Source organism: Harpegnathos saltator, unplaced genomic scaffold (assembly GCF_003227715.2).
Source record: "Harpegnathos saltator strain DR-91 unplaced genomic scaffold, Hsal_v8.6 scaffold208, whole genome shotgun sequence".
Lineage (NCBI taxonomy): Eukaryota > Metazoa > Arthropoda > Insecta > Hymenoptera > Formicidae > Harpegnathos > Harpegnathos saltator.
Window position 1 is genome coordinate 712,077 of NW_020229993.1, and position 19,620 is coordinate 731,696.

The 19,620-nt window shown below is 40.0% G+C and overlaps 1 protein-coding gene across 3 annotated transcripts in view; it reads right to left on the minus strand.

Annotated features, from left to right (window-relative positions):
• Window positions 1–19,620, minus strand: part of dpr12 (defective proboscis extension response 12) — a 357,607-nt gene that overhangs the window by 3,497 nt on the left and 334,490 nt on the right. For all 3 annotated transcript variants that reach the window (XM_011139984.3, XM_025298143.1, XM_025298144.1), the window contains one exon: window positions 11,079–11,289. In XM_011139984.3, coding sequence (XP_011138286.1) covers window positions 11,079–11,289 — 211 coding nt within the window. The remainder of the gene's footprint in view (window positions 1–11,078; window positions 11,290–19,620) is intronic.

A 19,620-nucleotide genomic window follows, 5' to 3' on the forward strand; every position in this document is an offset into this window, starting at 1 on the left:
TATTTAATCAGGTTCTCATCGGCACCGCATTCATTAGCACGCGTTTTTCCGATAAAATCGTATCTACGCGAATGTCGGTATTAGTGTTAATGCCATGAGGAAATATCCGAAGTGCCACGATGGAACCAAGATATTGGATTAGGAAGTCAAGACGGAGGAAATGGCCATTACATCAAATATTTTCAAGTATGTTAGATTATTTATTACATGTATGATTTCCGATTTTAACGGATATTCGACAAATTTAGCAAAAGGAGATATCCGCGGTCGAAATTGAGAAGCTGGCACTTACTTATAGTGTGTCATAATAAATAATTACAACTTCATCAATATTTAGCTACTCATCAATCTAAATTTTCGTACAAGACATTAATTTAAGAAGCCAAATAATGAATACAAATTTGTAATTATGCTCTATATAATCAGGAATCATAAACAGTTTGCAACTATAAATATTGATTTTAGAATGTAATAAATCTTCCTGAAATCTTCAATATAAGTGTAAAAAGTTGCAGAAAATAATGTTTATTCACTTACTCATTATTTAATATCTGCTTATTTCATACATTTTATTTGCAATTAAATAAGTTAGATGGTTAATATATTGTGCTTGCTGTGTGTGAAATTAAAAGGATAAAGATTAAATGTAGACAAAAAATATTGAGATAATTGAGTATTAAACAATTTTAAAGCTTTTATTCAAAATTTAATATGAAATAAACGGTAATAACTAATTATTTGTAACTACAAGTTACACAATAGCAATATATACAGCGTTTATATTTTCTATATTGATATTTTTATATTTTGATATCCTTTATTAGCTCTTTAAACTTAATGGAATTTGCAATTTGCGGTAGAATTAAAATTTCGACTCTGGGTGATAGAAATTCAACAATGGTTTTCGGAACTCTTGTTCTCGTTATTTAACGATCATTGAATATCTTTTTTCCGAAAACACTTTAGACACGTCCATTTTTTTTTCTTTACTTGTGTTTTTAACATACGGAGTTCATTAATTTTGCCGATCTTCTTGCAATCGATCTTGGGCGCCGCAGTGGCATACACGTGTACGCGTTGCCTTGTTATACAACTCGCGTGCACATTATAACGCAAGTACTCGTTTGCGGCTAATTAACCAGCGGCCAACATTTGCATTAGACTTGCGGTGTAGGTTCAAAAACTATCGCGATTTCTGCTTTCACGTGAGACGAAGGCTTCTATTTTAGGCAGCATGCGTTTCCCTATTCGCCTGTTTTACTTATTTAGAAAAGATGGTCAGTTGTTGCGACTGTTTTCGAGAATACTTTTCGTTTTTTTAAACTCTCCTTGAACTAGCTTCGTATTCCTTTTGTGTTAATGCGTTGTGACTGCCGATAACAAAAGGGCTTACTTCACGCAAAACAGCGTTTTGTAAAAGTTTCCTCGACTCTCACACACGTGTATATCACACATAAGACTGCACGTCTCTGAACAGGTGACGAGAAATGAATTCTTAACAACGTTTTTTCTGGATGTTTGCAAATTTGTTCGTACTCTCTAAATTTCTTAGAATGAAATATCATCTGAAAAATAGAATGACAATCGAGTGACACTCGAATAAAGAAATTCACTTTAAACTAAAATTCTCTCTGATTGAAATATTTACTTGTACGGGATGAGGATTCATTCTGACGTTTCCGAGTGGCAATATTTTTCTATGGCTTTCTATGGCTTCAAATGAATTTTCACTTATTTTGAATAAGATTTCACTGCGATAAATTTCTAGAATATATATAATGCGAGTATAATGGAAAACTGCGCGCGAGAAACGCAGCAAACGTCACGAAGAATGCTATAACTTATCATGTTCTATCCATCCACGAATATGTTCGTTATCGATCACATGAATATTATATTTTATTTCATATGTCGGACAGATGTAGGACCACTTTCGCTGATTAAACTTCCGCGGTTAATTAAGCATCGGCCGATATTTGCTCCGGTTTTGCGCCAATCCTGGGAAGACCGTGATGACCGTTTCCTCTCAAATAGAATCGTAGTGACCCGCAGTTAAACGGAGTTATTTCCCATACTCGTCAAACCGCAAATACGAGCGCCGGCTGGGGTGGTTAACGCCGTAAACATCATGTATCGTTTGCGGCCGACCGATGTGCCTTTTGCTCTTTTATATGTCCGACCGCATGTCTCGTCCTAACGAATTTATCTTGCCAACGAGGAAAAAATTGCCGCGCGACGAACATGCTGCATGAAAATCGTAGAATCGCTGTCGCGCTTATCGTGATGCCGCCAACACGATTTTCTCGCTGGAAATCGACATTTTTTCAAAAGCAAGACTTTCCACAATTTCCCTCTATTCTGTCGCGAATGGGAACGCACCAGAAGCCGTTCGTTAGTCAACAAAGACGGAATATTGTAACTCAATCTTCCCGAACTTTCTTATAAAGCAGGACACAGCCGAGTCTTTGTTTGTAACGCACGTAGTTGTTTTACAGCGAGTTTTCGAGCGAGTCGTAACTTCGCGCGGCCGAATTGTGACTCTTTCACTAACAATGACGAAGCTTAACTCATCTACCGGGGCCAATAGTATTGATTGCGGCAACTGAATGGCTCTTGGGTTTGTGAATAAGATTCTGCGCAAACTTTGTCAATTAAATCAAAGCGCATTCAAACATTTACAGAATACGCGCATTGATTGCAGGATATCTAATGCTGCCTCCAGCTCATATATTTATACAAGGGTCTCTCGGCATCTCAAGGGAGCGCTCTTAAAATTTAATATTTCCAAATTATGCGACGCGATATTACGGAGAACTTGTGCAAGTGCGCATAATTTAACATCGTTCATGTTTAGTATTATTCCGGGTCTGTGTGAGGAATGCAATAAGAACTGTTGAAACAAACGTCTGCAGGTGAAGCAGACGGTGTATCGTCCGATTAACGAGACACATTGGGAGCGATAACCGAGGCGTATCGAAATCATCTCATTCGCGTATTCGCAAAATCGCGCGGCTGTTCATAAAAGTAACACGAGCTCCAGATGCATGATCCAGAATCTACACGGAAATCGTGATTTGGGTCAGAGTGCATTTCAGCATTTACGGCCTACGTGCGTCGGTTGTAAAGACGCTCTCAAAATCTAATGACTAACAGCTGGCACACAACTCGCCCGGAAGCATTTAATCAGAAGTCTCGGTTCCTTTTTTCTCCATATATTTTTAATGATAAAAAATAACGGCTGCAGGAAAAGAGAAGAGGTGGGCGAGAGTGAGGAAAACGATGAAGATGGATAAATATTATTCGCATAATGTGGACATTATTATCTCTTTCGTTACTTACTTCACAAGCAGTCTCGGGGAAAGACTTTATTCCGTATCTCGCGCAAGAAAATAGATTTATCTCTCCTCGTCTCTCGGAATGTTCGGTCTCTCGCATTCATCAAGAATGCCTCTAAAAAACTTCGGTGGTTTTTCGGGATAAGTCCATCTTAATGCCGCGAAGAGCTTCGGGAATCGAAAAGAAGCTCGCTCTCGTGAGTCGCGGTGTGGAGAAGGTGCGCGTGCCACTTAGAAAAACGACCTTATAAATTCAAAGCGACAAGCGGCGTATCGCGGCCAGTTAATTTTATGCCATTGTTACGATCGAAGAAGCCGTTTCCCGTAAATCTGTTCTGTGTCGATATCTACGCCGGGTATTAACGTTAATACCGTGACGGTCATTCTTTTTCACAATAAGCCTATTTCTTTCTCTTCTCGTAAAATAAAAACGCTCCTGCCTCCAATCTTTCCTTTTATTTCAATTATCCTTCGTTCTCTCTCTCTGTCGCGAGATATTCTTTTCTACAATAAGTTACCGGCGCCGTTCGTGCGCGCGCGCACGCACATACAAATTTTACGCGCGTAAGCAAAGTTAACCAAGGGCCAAGAATTGCGTCCATATAAAAGTTAGACAAGATACTCGCCGTTCGTTTACGATGCTTTTAGTGCCTGCCAAACAACCGTCGCATGGCTGCCGCCGGAATTCTGGCGACGTAAACGCTTTGAAAGCGCTATAATTGCTGCGAAAGGCGCAAATAAGAGTTTACGAGTAATTCTCGCGGTTAGAGCCAGGGCGGGAAGACAAAGGTCGCAATACACGCGAGTTAAATGCAAACCCGTTTACGATTCGGGGACAACCGGGCCTGGGCCGGATCGCCGCGAGGTATCGCTGTCCTTGTCTTTCTCGTTGTCGTCGTCAGCGGCGACGGTTCGGAAGCTCGCTTTAACGCGTCTGCCACGACGATATGTCCGCCCACCTTTAACGAGATTGCGATTTAGTATCGCTGTGCTAAGCCAATTTACCCGGCGCGGCACGGCGCTTAGATAATTTATCGCGACACGTAGTCCTCCCCTCCTCCCCCCCCCACCTCTCCCGCCTCCCCGCTTCATGCCGCCCAAACGTCGTCATCGTGGCGCGTAGCTCGCGGAATTTGCTGGATAAAGCGGCTGTCTCAAGTTCTGCAATATTCATTAAGGATTTTGCGGCGTTTCCTTCCCTCCCTCCTCTTACCGTACCATACCCTCACGCTTGGGCGCTTGGGTCAAAATAACCGTGGATGAAACAACGCGTTAACCGACCCGGGAATAACCGGTAGTTACGACAATCCATCATTAGAGCCACGTGCCGCCGCGCGCTAATGCGCGCAACTACTGCTCAACAAACGCAATAATCCCGCGGGCAATATTTACAGACATAATTGTACTCCGTTCATGCCGAGTGCGCGCGCGCGCGCGCGTGTGTGTGTGTGTAGTCCATACTTCAAGAGATATACTGCTATTAATTCGTTATTAACGCGACCTAAGAATACGTGTGTGCGTGTAGTCTTGGACAGGACAGAAAAATTGTTCATGATTTTTACGTGATTTTCGGGCTGTGTCCGCTCACTCCAATGGGAGAACTCGTCTTGTAATAGGGAAATTGTTCCACTGAGCGGATTGAGACTCATGCAAAAATTACGGACGACTTTCCTATCCTATCGGTCGCACAGAATTGTCACGAATGTGAGCCATTGTTCACGAACTTGCACGGTAATCGGTTATGACAGGAGCCGAGATGACAGTACACGGTATGAATATTGCCTCTTTGTTATACTCCTATCTGATAAATGGGAATATAAATATGAAGATATTTATGTGTTTCCTGAATTCTCCGTGATAGTCATGATGTCGGGTGTCTCATATATTGTCACTTCAGTTGCTGTCATAACCGATTACTGCGCAAGCTCGTGAGTAGTGGCTCGGAATCACGACCATTTCGCGTGCTCCTGACTTCATCGGAAAAAATGTGCGAAAGCCATTGTGCAAACGAGCGTACGTATGTATGTCGTCTTTCTCGCTCTGCGCAAATTGCCTGAAAAATCTCGATCGGCGAACGTGCTATCATCGACATGCTGCAGCACACGAAAATTTCATCTCGTTATCGTGTGTGTAATAATTAATCTTAATATAATAATTAATTTTCCATCTCGTGTCGTGAGGATGAGAAAAGATACGAAGTACCTTCTTGCCACTGATGCGATGTTAGCCGACGAAGTATCGTGACAAACGCGACGCAAGACGTGCGGAAAGTGATTTTCGCGCGGGAGTGATTTAAGAAAATGTATTAATAGATGCGAGAACAATTTTATATTCCTCTCGGGTAGGATTTATGTTGGGTGAAAAGTACATCCCGAACTCTCGAGTAAACAATTATTTTACAATTAGTCTCGTTATATCTACTCTCTAAAAGCGAATCAGTGAAACTCACTGTCAATCAGCGGGTATACCACTGAAAAATTCAGTGGTATATTTAGCATTGACAATCAGTGCATAATCGTTGATTGACAGTGAGTTTCACTGATTCACTTTTAGAGAGTACCTGTCACCTTAAGCTCGTTTTAACGGAGCTTCTTGACTTCCATTGCACCTCGATTCGGATTTTATCTTTCGTTACGATAGGAAAATACCCACTTTTAATCGAGGAAACAAAATTATCTGCTCAAGGTGTCATTGTATCTCTGGTTCTATCGTCATTGCTTCTCTAATCCTAAACTCATACTCTCTAAACTATTTTACTCTCTTAGAGAAAAATTTCATTCAAAAAGTAAGATGACAATCAATTTCTCTAAATCCGATGATTTTTCATTTATACAAAGTCCTCCGTTCTGAATCGCCGAGTGAATATTTTATTCAAAATCGAAGAACGAATCTGCTGTTTTCAACCGTAGTAAAAACAATTACGTTCCAAAGGATCGAAACGTTCACTCGTACGAATTCGGAATCTACCTCAAGCTTGAGTGAAACATTCACTTTTACAATCCTGAATGTAGACTAATGTAGATATAGACGGCGTTTTCTCATCGGACGTTTAAAGACAAGATATAAAAGATAATTTATATCTTGTAACGATGCAAACATCCGCACCTGCCTCACCGACCATTTTTCAAGTGTAGTCTTCGCAGTCTATGTATACATCCATGCACAGAGAGAACGATTTAGTTGAATCTAACAAATGCTTATTTGGAATAGTCCAAATAAATTTTTTGATTGATCGAACGAAGTTTTGTTTGACGCAACAAAAGTATTTTGTTGCAGCTTAGTTCCAACGAAATGTTTTTGTTGCATCAAACAAAACTTTGTTCAATCAATCAAAAAATTTATTTGGACTATTCCAAATAAGCATTTGTTAGATTCAATTAAATCGTTCTCTCTGTGCATATAGAAAATTTCTTGGAATCTAAGTGAAATCTATTTCAACTTTACAAAATCTACACGTACATTCAGCCAAAGAAACGTAATGTTTCAAGCACGCGATTCTAAATGAGAAACTAACTTTTTCCCATACTTTTTATGGTCTTTATTTTACATTAGACTTTTGTTTTCTTTTCCTTTTATTCTATTAGATACAATAATTAGTACACAAATAGGAGATTTCTCTGTTTGACGTTATAAAAATATATTGACTCTCTTTCCCTCTCTCTCTCTCTCTCTCTCTCTCTCTGTTTGACGCTTAAAAAAGGCGTGAGTTTCTACAGTATTTCTGTTTCAATTCTAGACAGGGAATGCGTTTGAGAAAATTCCGCGGAAATTTTTACGCGGGTATATGTCTACGATTCTGAACGGCAGTGTTTCCACTTGGAGTAATTTTCATTCGTTTCATGTGAAATCTTACCTCTCGAGATTTAGAGAGTGTAAAATACGATCGCCGGGTGTCGCGCAGCTGTTAAGCGATCTCGTCGCAAAGCATTTACTTATACAGCATACATTGAAATTCGACAAACAAACAGTTACAATTAATTAAGCGGAAAGCCGTGGGAGGAAATTTCTTGAAAGCGGAGCCGGGAGGAGAGCAAGTTCGCTCGACTATACCCCTCCGCGAGAAGAGACTCGACGTGGACGACGTCGCGGCGCCTTCGGTGACGACCGCATTTGTCCCGGGCCGCGGGTTACGTCAGCGGTTGCCGTTAATAATATCGCGGCCGCCTTGACCCAGCCTATCGATATATCATCGCCGGTCGCACGCCTGTGATGTAATCCCGCCGTAAATTTGCCGCCGTAGGGGAAAAAAGTGGTCGCGCGGATCCTTCTTCCTGTCTCGCGAATATCAAAATTCATGGTGCGCGGCGCTGCGCGGACCGCCAGATTTGCAACATTCATCGGCGATACGTGTCTCTTCCGAAACGCGGCGCATGCACACTTTTACCATAATTTACGGCGAGGCGTTGCCCCATATGTTCTCGAGGCTGTGAATTACGGACCGCGCGTTGCGCGCAGCGCACGTGTGAGGGTGCCTGCTGGCTGCACGCGGCGGACTCTGCAGCATGCGTGTATGCATATATACGTACACACGCACACATGTACACATATAACACACACACACACACACACACACAACATACGCGCGAGCACGTGAGAATACACGCGTGGAATCCGTCGGTTCCAAGCGCGGAGCTCGGTAATGGAGTCCATATCTTCAAAATTTAACCTGAAAGCTTAGTACTTCGCGGAACAGAAGGGACGCTCGTATAACGGTTTATCACGCACGCAATAGACTGGCTCCTCGCACTGGCTCGCTTTGTATGCTACTAGGCTAGCTAAGAAACCAGCCATACCGATTTTACGGCTCGACCTCTCGTTTGATCGTCAACGAGAGGACACTGCATCGCCATACAAGGTATCTCGCGACATGGGGTCAATCTTGTGTCCGAATAACAAAGAGCGCATGTCGATCGCGACGAGGAACGCGTTATAAGGTAAGCGCCATTCCTCGTGGCTCTTCATTGTGTCTACTGTTTTGAGATAAACCAGGCAGAGTATCGAGGCACATATATGGAGAAAATATTGTAGTAAAAGTTAATTTGGTGTAGCTCAATTTTACGAAAGATGTTGTAAAAAAGAAAGTAATTTTAACGTAAATTTTATTAAAATATTTCCTCCGCATCTCTAAGTCGGGACGTTTTTATCAGTTTGGTCTTTACTTAAATACTTAATATTTAAGTTTTCAACTCAGTTTCAACTCAGTTTCAAATCAGTTTATATATATATATATATATATACAAAATACATTGAAAGTTGTAATACCTGCATTTAAAGGCTAAAACAATAAAAATGTCCAGAATTTGGGCACGCATCCCGTTATTAGTACTTTATTTATTATCGCGTCTTTCCGAGATGCATTGCGACAACCGCGTCTGTTCAGACAGTACCTTATTAAAATCCTCGATAGTGCGTTTCAACGCGTCGTCATTTCACGAACGAGAGTATCGAGTGATTAGTCGGCGCGTATTTGCCATATCATTACCGTATTGCGCATTTAATCGTAACTTTGATCGAGCCCTGGGATGGAAGATTCATCTCTGCGAATGACGATTTTGCGCGCTACGATTGTGCAACGGAAGGATTCACGAATTTATGGGAAACGCGACAAAGCGCGCATTTACGTTACATATCAGCATGATAAATCTCCCGACCGCGCTTGCCGAAAGTTTCTCGTAATCCAATTAAGATTTTCGCGAGACCCGTCCTCATCCTTTCACATCAATTACGGCGACCCGGGGCGGACCTAAAATTGCGGGCGATTCTCGTCGCTAAAGTCGTCGGAGCGTGCTCGCGCGCGCAAGCGAGTGAGCGGTCTTTTTCGACGACGAAGTGAAGCCGACGGGAACGCTTTTTGCCGAAAGAGCCTTGGGCTTCTTCGTCAGTCAGTGGCCGTCGTTAGAAAGGGGTTAAACACATCGGAGGGTGACCGACGATGTGATCGATCGCCGAAAGACCGAAGAGGCTCGTCGCTCACTTTTACACGCACACATGTGCATGTGCACACACATGCGTGCGTGAGTGTTACGGGATTACATACAATCGTGTCACGTATGTTCTTGTGCGTGAAACGCGGAAATAACAGAAACAGTCGCACTGAGGAAGGGAGAATCTGTCCTAAAGCGGGATCGTTCCACCGTGTTAGCGGCAAAATCTACTTCTGAATCGGAGGAAATTAAATTATTCTATACGAGATGTTATTTGCATATTTTTGGCTGCAGATTTATCGATAATAACTCGATTTTCATCGTTTTAAATTTACAGCAGTCCCGAGCGATTTATAGCTATTTATCTGGATTATCTCATTGATTATCTTTTGGAGAAGTTGAAATTGATATCATATTTCTTGGCAGTCTCGACAATTTTAACATGAAGTAAAATGAATATCTCAATTATTGACAAAGTAATTTCATCGTGAAAATATTAATTTAACAATGTACATGTTGAGCTAGGTGTCAAAACTGATTTTGTTGCAAAGCTAGGAAATATTTTGGATTTTAATTATATTACATTTTTGTAATTTATGGAAAGATTTTTATTTATTTATATTATTTTCTCAGGATAAATTGAAGTATGTAAATTGAAGTATTATTTAGTGACATGACAGTTTGAGGAAATTAAAAAATAATTACTGTATTGATCAGATAAATAGACGTTCGATATTTTAATCAACATTACAAAGCTATGCTTGTAATTGTAGAGCTTTAGCATTTATTATGCCTTTTAATTTTACTCGAAACTCTTGTTACAATCGATGATATATAAAATTTATAAATTTTACTCTATAAATTTATTATAAGTTTATTCTAATTTTATTCCGTAAATTTATCATCTCCTATCGAAGTAATTGAATTTTAAATTTCACATAAATATCATCAATCAGCTTTTACTGCGCTTTTACTACTTGATTTGATTGTAGAGAGCTTATTTTATCAACATATAATTTAACAATATAACACATTTTAACACGTTCGCGACAATCAATAAATTCATTGGTTCACTCTAAAGGACGCACAATTTATTTTTTAATATATTGCTTCTTTGCGTTTGTTTTATAACAAAAGGCTTTGCTTTCATCTTATTCAATGAATTTTTCATGAAAGAGATGCACTGAGTGTTATAGAAGAATTCAGAAAGAAAGAGATAGCAAAGAAGCCAGGGCCAAGGCATCAAAAGTTGTTATATTTTGTGCAATGCTTCATAGTGTGTGACACGCACGCCCATTACGTAATATAAACCAGTGTGACCCACCAGTGGGTCATGATGTCGCGAACGTATTAATTTAATAATATAACATATAGTTTTGTCAATTTTGGGGTAAAAAAACACATAATTTAGGATAAATACAAAGAAGCTATATTTACTTATTTTTCTAAAGAAAACGAATTCAATTGTTATAAGTTAAAACACTGCCACTCATTGAGATATTCATCTTTTACCTCGATTATTAAACATTTAAATTTCCTTTAAGTCCCTATCCACAAATAATCGAGAGATGAAAGAACAAACAGGCACCCAAAAATAAATAGCCTCCATATTACAATAATTTATCGAAAACCGTGGAAACTATGCGCAGGCTGTAGCAACTTTCCGCGCTTTAATTCTTCCGACTTGGTCGCCGATATTTCGTTCGGGGGAGGGAGGGGGGAGCGAACGCGGGACTTTGCCGGGGATATCCGTAAAAGGAGAAGGGCTAGTATCGATTAAGGGTGGCCGCGCTAAACGAAACACATCGCTTATACTTGCCTTCGGTGACGAAGACGAAGATCGATGCTGGTTTGGTGTTGGAGGCGCTGCACGTGTAATTGCCCGTGTCGGACTCCACCGCCTGGCGAATCGTCAGCCGGCTTTGAGTTGGTCCTGGATCAGTTTGTACGATCACGCTGCCGCGCGTGGTGTCGTAGTTTATCATCCGGTTATTGTGATACCAGAACACGTATTGCGGCGGCGTCGGACTCTGGAGCAGATAGAAGAAGAATGGCGCCGGTTGACAAGCGTGAGATTTAACGCGCGGATTTCTCTAACAACACAAAGGCGGTGGTCGCGGCGACGCACGGCGACGGCGACGTCGGCGTCGGCGTCGGCGTCGGCGTCGGCGTCGGCGGCGACGAGTCGTTGGGCCCGCGCGCGCGGCCCGTAACATTCGTTATGAGAATCTCTTTTGGCGGACAACGCCTCTTTGTGCTGGAAACCATGGGCGCTGGCCTGGGGTCTCCCTTTTGCGGTCTCTCATTGCTCTCGTTTCTCCGGACGAATATCTCGGAGAGATCGCTATCGAGTTCTATTAAGTTCTTGATATGCGTTAATTTAAGGCTGTTTTAATTGATGTTCGTACGCCGCAATATATAAACAGTGCCCAATCGGCTTCTGTTGTTTGAAATTACTCCTTTCACTCGAAAACATTACGCAAGGATACATTCTCGGGAGATCCCGACAGCGTCCACTACGCTGCATTGTAAACGTTACATGACATCCGAAGTGCATTTTGAAGTACGAGGATGCCCTTCATCAACCTGAGATCCGACACGAATTAGAAACTCATCGATATTCGACACGTATACAAAGCGGTCTCGAAACCGAATATATATCTTAATGAATGCGCAATCGTTAGCAGCTGCGTCGTATTATTAGCAACGGGAAACATAGAGGTCTCTTGTTCTGAACTAGACTCTCGGAGAGTCTGGAGCGGAATCTGCCGCTCAAACCGACACCAAACAAGGCTCTTTCGTAATTCGGGGTTCTAATTGAAGATTTTTTCATTAAATCGTGCCTAACGTTAAAGTTGCCGAGCGACGCGTGAAACGATCGCGCGCAGAAGGCGTGCTTTCGGTGAAGAGAGATCCACGCGAATCGCTTGAAAGTTCTCTAGCTATGCACATGGACGTGCGGATAATTTGGTATGGCGTATATACGCGTGGTAGTATACGTGGAGGTATATGTCGAAGTAATTAAACATCAACTTGTGGGAGTTTAATATTTGCTTTCGCGAGTACTGACTAAATGTGCAAGAGAGAAATTGGTTACAAAAACGCGAGTTTACATAATGCGCGGCTTTCGTTGAATGAGCGCGCGCAATTCAGCTGCGGCTGCGAGCGATGAGGCTCATCAACCGTTTATTATAACGCCGGATACACGCTTACAGCGGTCCTGTCGTGCCATAGAATACAGGAAGGATAGGTGCGTGAAACTGTATGCCGTTAAGGCAGAATATCCGCGGACTTCCCGCTTTAGCGCCGTCAAGAAATTTGCAATATGCCATGACCGAGTAACGCCAGCGAGTCAAGTAAAGGGCGTAAGGGCACCACGATAGAAACATATAATTTCGAGATTCTCGCACTTCAATATATTTTATATTTTTGTTTATACTACGTATCGCCAATGTCGTTGTCGTTCGTTTCTCAAAAATACTTCGAAAAAAATGCACATTTTATTATAATTTAGATATCTCTTTTTGTGTTGTAACTTTTTACGACAGTTTTATTATTTTTTCATCGGTATAAAGAAATGTAGTACTAACGATTCTTGCTGAAATTCTACAGTTATTTGTGTTCTATAGTTATATGGGCAGAAGTCGCGTTTACAACCGACGGACGAAATTTTCAACAATAATGTCGTTACTTTGCCTTTGCAAGTCTTTCTATCATATCTTGTATATACACGACAACGGAATAGAAACTATACTTTTGTCAAAAGTTATAGATTAGTCCTGCTGTGGCCTATTTCAGCTCACAATTTTCTAATCTTTCGTTACAGTCTGTTACAAATCATCTCTCAACTCTTGAGACGTGCCTCTATGTATTTTTATTATGTTTCTTTCTTCTTTTGGCATATGATTCTCTTGAATCTTATTTGAAGATTTTGATGCCAGGAGACGGCAGCTCGATGTTTCCAAACGCGTCTAGCGACGCATACTAATATATATCGTAAAATAAAATTTTAATTTTATGAAACGATACACCGTAGACTAATGCAACGTCAGAGACGCGAGTTCTGCTTGCGTGAACTCCGTAAACGAAGACGCGCACACACGTCAAGAATAAGGGAGGTTCTCATTTTCGCATTAATGTCGGACAGGGAATTTACTGGAAATGCGACGATGCGTCTCGCGTGACGTTTCAGTCGATAATCTTTAAGTTTACTCAACAAGTTAATACATGAACGCTGACACGTTCCGTCTCGTTACGAGTTAGGCATGGCATATCGTGTGCCACCGTCAGGTTTAGCATATACGTCTTATATAGTGCATACATTTCCGCCCAATGTAGTCGCGAGATCAGATATGCAGGATGCTGCTCGTCATCCGTTTATTGTAACACAGGATACGCGTATATTGTGGCGGCGTCGAGCCGCAAAGCGCAGGAAGAATGGACGCGCGAAACCGTACGCAGCCAAGTGCGGATACCCAAGGATTTTCAGCTTCACGGCGTTCCGACCGGCAAAGTGAACGTTGCCGGGTCGGAGGCCATGCATTCCTCCGAGCTAAATGCTCGTTCTTTCGTTCCGCTTAAAGCTCGTCGAGCCTCCACGAAATATTCACTATGGTGCACCGACGTCTGTGAACGCGAATGTCCGCAGACGCGGTCATCGCGTCGTGTTATTATCATTATCACGTAGAGTAAGCGAGATGGGAAATGTGGAAATTAACTATGTCCTGAGACATAGCAAAGTTCTCGAGAATACGTCTGGAGTGCAAACGTTAAGGTAGTTGCCTCGTGAAATGATCTCCTCGGGAATTCGCATTGACTTGGATTACAAATCGAGTCAAATCGAAATATCATCCGGCTGCTTGCTCAGTTAGAAAAAGACCGATCAGTCGAAAGTTAAGACGTATTTGCAATTTAGTTGACATCTCTTTACGTTCTCTTCTCTTGGTTGTATAAAATCATCGTTTTATTTCTTAATATCTTACCTTTCTCTGATTATATTTAAAGCTTTTATAAAAAACTATTATGATATTAAATATTGATATACGAATATTATGTACCAAAAACAAATGAAAGAAAATTAATTAATTATTATATATCATATTTTAAAACTAATTGAATTTTACAAAATTAATTTGTTACAATGTTTGTAAGTATAACCAAATTTATGATATTTTTCACACATATATATACTAGTAAAATATATTTTTTTATTTTATTATTTATATCAACATTTTATTAATTATAATACAATTATAATAAAATTATAATAAAATATTAATAAAATATTGTAGCAATTTTAAGATGTTAAATATCTTAATTAAATTATCCATTTCTTTTTTTCCCTTGTATGATCAAATATTTTGATAATATTATTGCAAGGCAGCTACTTTAAGGTTAATTTTCTTAAGTATCTTTAACTTTTCTTTGAACTATTACTCCATAATTATTTTTGCATGTATGGAAATCGACATATATTAGCTTTAATATTTGGTGCTGTAATTAGAATATTTTATCACCCGCTCTCATCGTATCGACATATTCATGCATCATGATTGTTGACTATTCAAGGAAATAACAACAATGTTTCAACTATCAAAAAAGTAATATTTGCAACGTAAAATATAAAATCATGTCTAAAAAAGTGAAATAACATACGTTGTTTCACAAACAACGATGTTTCTTTGCTGTTGAATAATTAACAGTGATAATGCATGAATATGTTGGCATGATGTTTATGACTTGAAAAGTGTTGCTAGACATTAAAAAGCTGTATTATATCGTTTGTACAAGAGTTTATTTTTCACTAATTCCAACCACTAACATATATACACATTCGCCAAGAATATAATTACCGAGCTTTTGTTCCCTCGATATGTAATTCACGAAACGTAATTCACGATAATACGAATTATATTCACGATAATCGAACAGATCGTCGCGTCAAACGTTTCATTTGTCTCGTGATTTACAGAACCATGTAGATGACGATATATTTCCCGCACTTTTTTTCCGAGAGATTGGACATAATGCATTTAAAAAACTCTTCCTTTTCTTGCAAGATATTTCAGCGAATTATTGCGTAATTAACTCGGCGACGCCGCGTGTTGGGAGCTTTTTGAAATATTATGGTCGATTTTACGTCGCTAGAGAGAGGGGGGAAGGGGGAGAAAGAGAGAGAGAGAGAGAGAGAGAGAGAGAGAGAGAGAGAGAGAGAGAGAAAGACGAATAAATCCCTCTGAGGCGTTGTATGTAATTCACTTTGTGCTTTTAGGGATTCATATAAATTATCCCATTGTTCTCGCGAGACGACAAAGTGCAGTTTCAACGTGATAATACGAGTTACACGGTGGAAGAAAGCGAATTATATCAGGCAAGTAATACAAACTATTAGCATCACGCTAATTGCACCGACTTATCCTATAGAGGTATGCATAAAGCGGTATGCATGCATAATGTAAGACGGGCGATGGTTTTGTTACGCGAATGCGGATTACGATGTCAATAAAACGATCGTAAATATTTGACCTTAAGCAAATCCTCTTTTGCATAAATTTACATTATAACCACGACAGCAGAACAAGTATAATTTGCAAACAATAGGATGAGTTATTAATATTTTATCGATTGTTTTGATTACAAAGGAAGAGTACATATGAAACTGCGCGGTGGCTAAAATTAATGTGCACATGTACATAAATCAGTAGATTTCGTAGTCGAGTTTTGTTGAATTTATACCGCGTTGTACACATATTTGACAAATTCAGATTAATCGATACTGCATTATACTCATGGTATTTAATTTCCGGTATTTAATAATAAACAGACATTGTTTAATATTTTCAACTATCGGACGGACTTACATACGCCACATATCACGAACGTGACGTTTGTTCAATATAATGATGATAACAGTAATAATAGTTATTGATAGACTACAGGAAATATATAATAGGAAATATGCAAAGTGCAAAATATAAGAGAAAAATGTACATAAATGCAGTGAGCATCCTACACAGAAAGATATATACTGCATTCAAATGAATGTTGTCACATTTATTTCAAGTATCTCATAAGTTTATGTATCTGCTAGTCCATCATAAGTTCATCATAAACATTAGATTTACTCAAAATACATTCTGAATTCTAATGAGCTTGATATTTCACACACGATCAAGTACAAATTAAAATAAAAATATTAAATTGAAAAATATAAAAGTGAAACAAAAATTCACTCTGCTCTTTCTCTTATATACAGTATATAGGTTTTATAAAATTGTTGAAAAGAGAATAAAAAAAAATTTTTTTTTTAAGTACACACCAATTAACTTCTCAATATTGTTCTCAAATATGTGATGAATATTTTTAATTAGACTATTATTTGACTATTATCAAACATTAATTGAAGATAACTATTACTTGAAAGAACGAAAATTAAACTGAGTAATTTCTTTTTCTAAGCAGTGGAATGATATTTACTGTTCGTGTAAGACCAACATGCTCCTTAATGTTACATTGTCGGTGGTTCTTTCTAAGCCTTTCTCACTCAGCAGTGACACGCGTATCAGATACTTTTGCTAATGACTTTTTGAAAGAAGTTCCCCTCGTGTTTACGCAATCGACCGCCTAGTGATCAGACTGATTATGTATGTAACGAGGCTATCAAGCTGCTCGGTAAATTTAAACGACTCGAGCGCACCCGTAGCGCGAGGCACTAAGTAGAAACGAACGGATTATCCATGTAAAATCTCGGTAAACGTGCACGCATTAAGCATTCTCCGACGATGCACTAGAAACGGCATCTTCTCTTCCCGACCCGTATGGTCGTGTCCAATAAACCGTACCGACAATGTTGCGGCAATTATGTCGCTCGCTAAAGCTTGAAAGCGCGCACGCTACCAAGCGCCGAACACAAAGTGGAAACAGACGGATTACGGCGGGCAAGTAGAACGAAGCGCGATTGACGAAGCTTACTCCCGTCACTTCGTATTCGCGTCTGCAGACGTGAACGTATCCCCCCTCCGCGCGCTGGACCTGACAGAGAGAAAGAGGACGGGTAGGAGGGAGAGGTTGAGCAAATGCAGGGATCGTTTGCCTACTCAAGCGGTACAAAGCGAATACAAGCGAGCGGCTGCATCTTTTTGCCGTGTCGATTTGATTCGTGGCTAATTGGATCGGATTTAATTGTACTTGATCCCGCACGCACATACATATATATATATATATTCTTTTACGAGTTCACAACACTTAGCCCGTGAATAAAGTGAATTTTACACTTCTATCCCCACTCCCCCCAGGTGCTATGAGTAATTCCGATTTTCACTCTGATAGAAAACATTCGTGCGTTCTGCATTCTGCCACGATGAGACGGAAAAAAGAATAAAACATCATCGTGCGTTCCGTCGAAGCGTGGTGGCCGATCTCTCAAAGGATTAATTGCTTCGTGTCATTCTCTCTCTTTCTCTCTCTCCCTCTCTCTCTCTCTCTCTCTCTCTCTCCCTCTCTCTTTCTCTTTCTCTCTCTGATGCTTTCCCAAATTGAAATAGCTAGGAGAATGTCGAATTCTCCGGTATAGTCCTTTATTTCTCATGGACGGAGAGGTGAGATGTCTCTCTGTATATGCTATAATTATCAAAGGAATTTTCACGGAGAGGAAATGCCGATCATATTTTGTCCGAGCTCTTATAAATATTGTGCATGAAAATATAGCAAAAAACTGCCATGTGACATATATGTATACATTTATGTAGGCATACATATGTAATAAATTCATCAAATCGGTATCCTTCAAAATAATTGCGAAATGCAATTATGGTTCTATAAGGTGGATACGTTCGAGAGGGAAGCTATTCTCTTGTCGGAGCGATAGTTAATGCATGCTCCGCGCAATGCTGTTTGACATGATGGAATATTCAAGAGAGGAATCTCTGACAGCGCATCTTACGGAGTACTTGATGCATTCCGCGATATGCGCGATCTATCTTTCGACGCTGAAAACATGCGGGAATAATGCGCTGTAGGATCAATCGTGGTAATTCTGATAATGGAAGCTTTATTCTATTATCACAGTTATCACACGTAATGCTGGTAATTAATGTGATTAATTAGTAGCAGAGTAAAAATATTAACAATTTAAATTCAACATAAAGGTGCGATTGTACTGTATTTTCGACCACAAGACGAAGAATCGCTTTGCACGGAGAGAAGATTATCGATTGTAATATGCAATAAACAAAATGTCTCTTTGTCTTTTGCTCAATGGCTCAGATAACATTTATACGCTGTGTTCCTGACTAAGGGTTGACTTTATAATTTGATCATGTTAACGAAGAAACGTTATGAATTTATTCCGAAGTAAATAGTGAACCTGCAAAGTGTAAATTGTTCGTTTAACTTGATGAAATCGATGAATTTTGTGGCAGTTTCAAATATCCAATTATACTTGGGAATTCTAAGGTGCCTCAGAAACTCAAGGGTCGATACAGAATTTTAATCAAAGGGATCTCTCTCTCTCTCTCCCCCACTCCCTCTCTCTTTCTTGTTCTTGCAATAAGGTTATACATTAACTCGGTCTAGTGATACTCAAAATTTCCTTTCATGTAGGTGAGCCATTCAATCGCGTCGTCAACGCGGCCAATTGATGAAAGTTTGTTCCAACAGATACCCATGAAGAAATTCCCTTCGTTTGCGCGGCGAGAAACCGAGTGCGGCTTTTATAAATGTGAAAACCACAGGCGAATGTGTCTCGTTGCCGCGTTAATGGTTGTTTAAAGTACACAGTTTCGAATTTCCAAGTATGTGGATTCTAAGCAGACCGGGTGAGTCTGTGCAGGGTTAATTGCTAGGTTGCATGACGTGCATGTCGGCGACGCAATTGACACTAGTGTGTCACGTTGTTACGAGCGGACAGCAGTCTCTGTTTTCCAAGGCAAATAGAGTAACACGATGCATAGGCTTTATTAATGAAATAGCCTCCGTTCCGCGTTCCTGTCTACCGCCGCTCAATTAACAGTCCATTTTTGGCACGCACTCGGCGGCTCGTTGACTTTTGATGTTTCGTGCGTGGTGTGACTTTTAACGATTCGTTCATTCTTCATCGTTATCCTGCGCTCTTGGCGAAGTCGGGACTTTAACAATTTCAGGAAAAGAATACATCACAGGGAGATCTACGGTAATATTAACGCGTAATCGAATCAACGTCTATATTAATTAACAACATTATCAAGAGCGTAACGCGGCAGAGATCTTATCTCTCGCTTTATCTTATTCTATTATTTTTTATTACGTCCGTTAGGGGGAAAAATGAAAAGCGTCATTAAAGGCTGATGCTCCTCAGTCCTGCGGTTATTAGTATTATTATTATT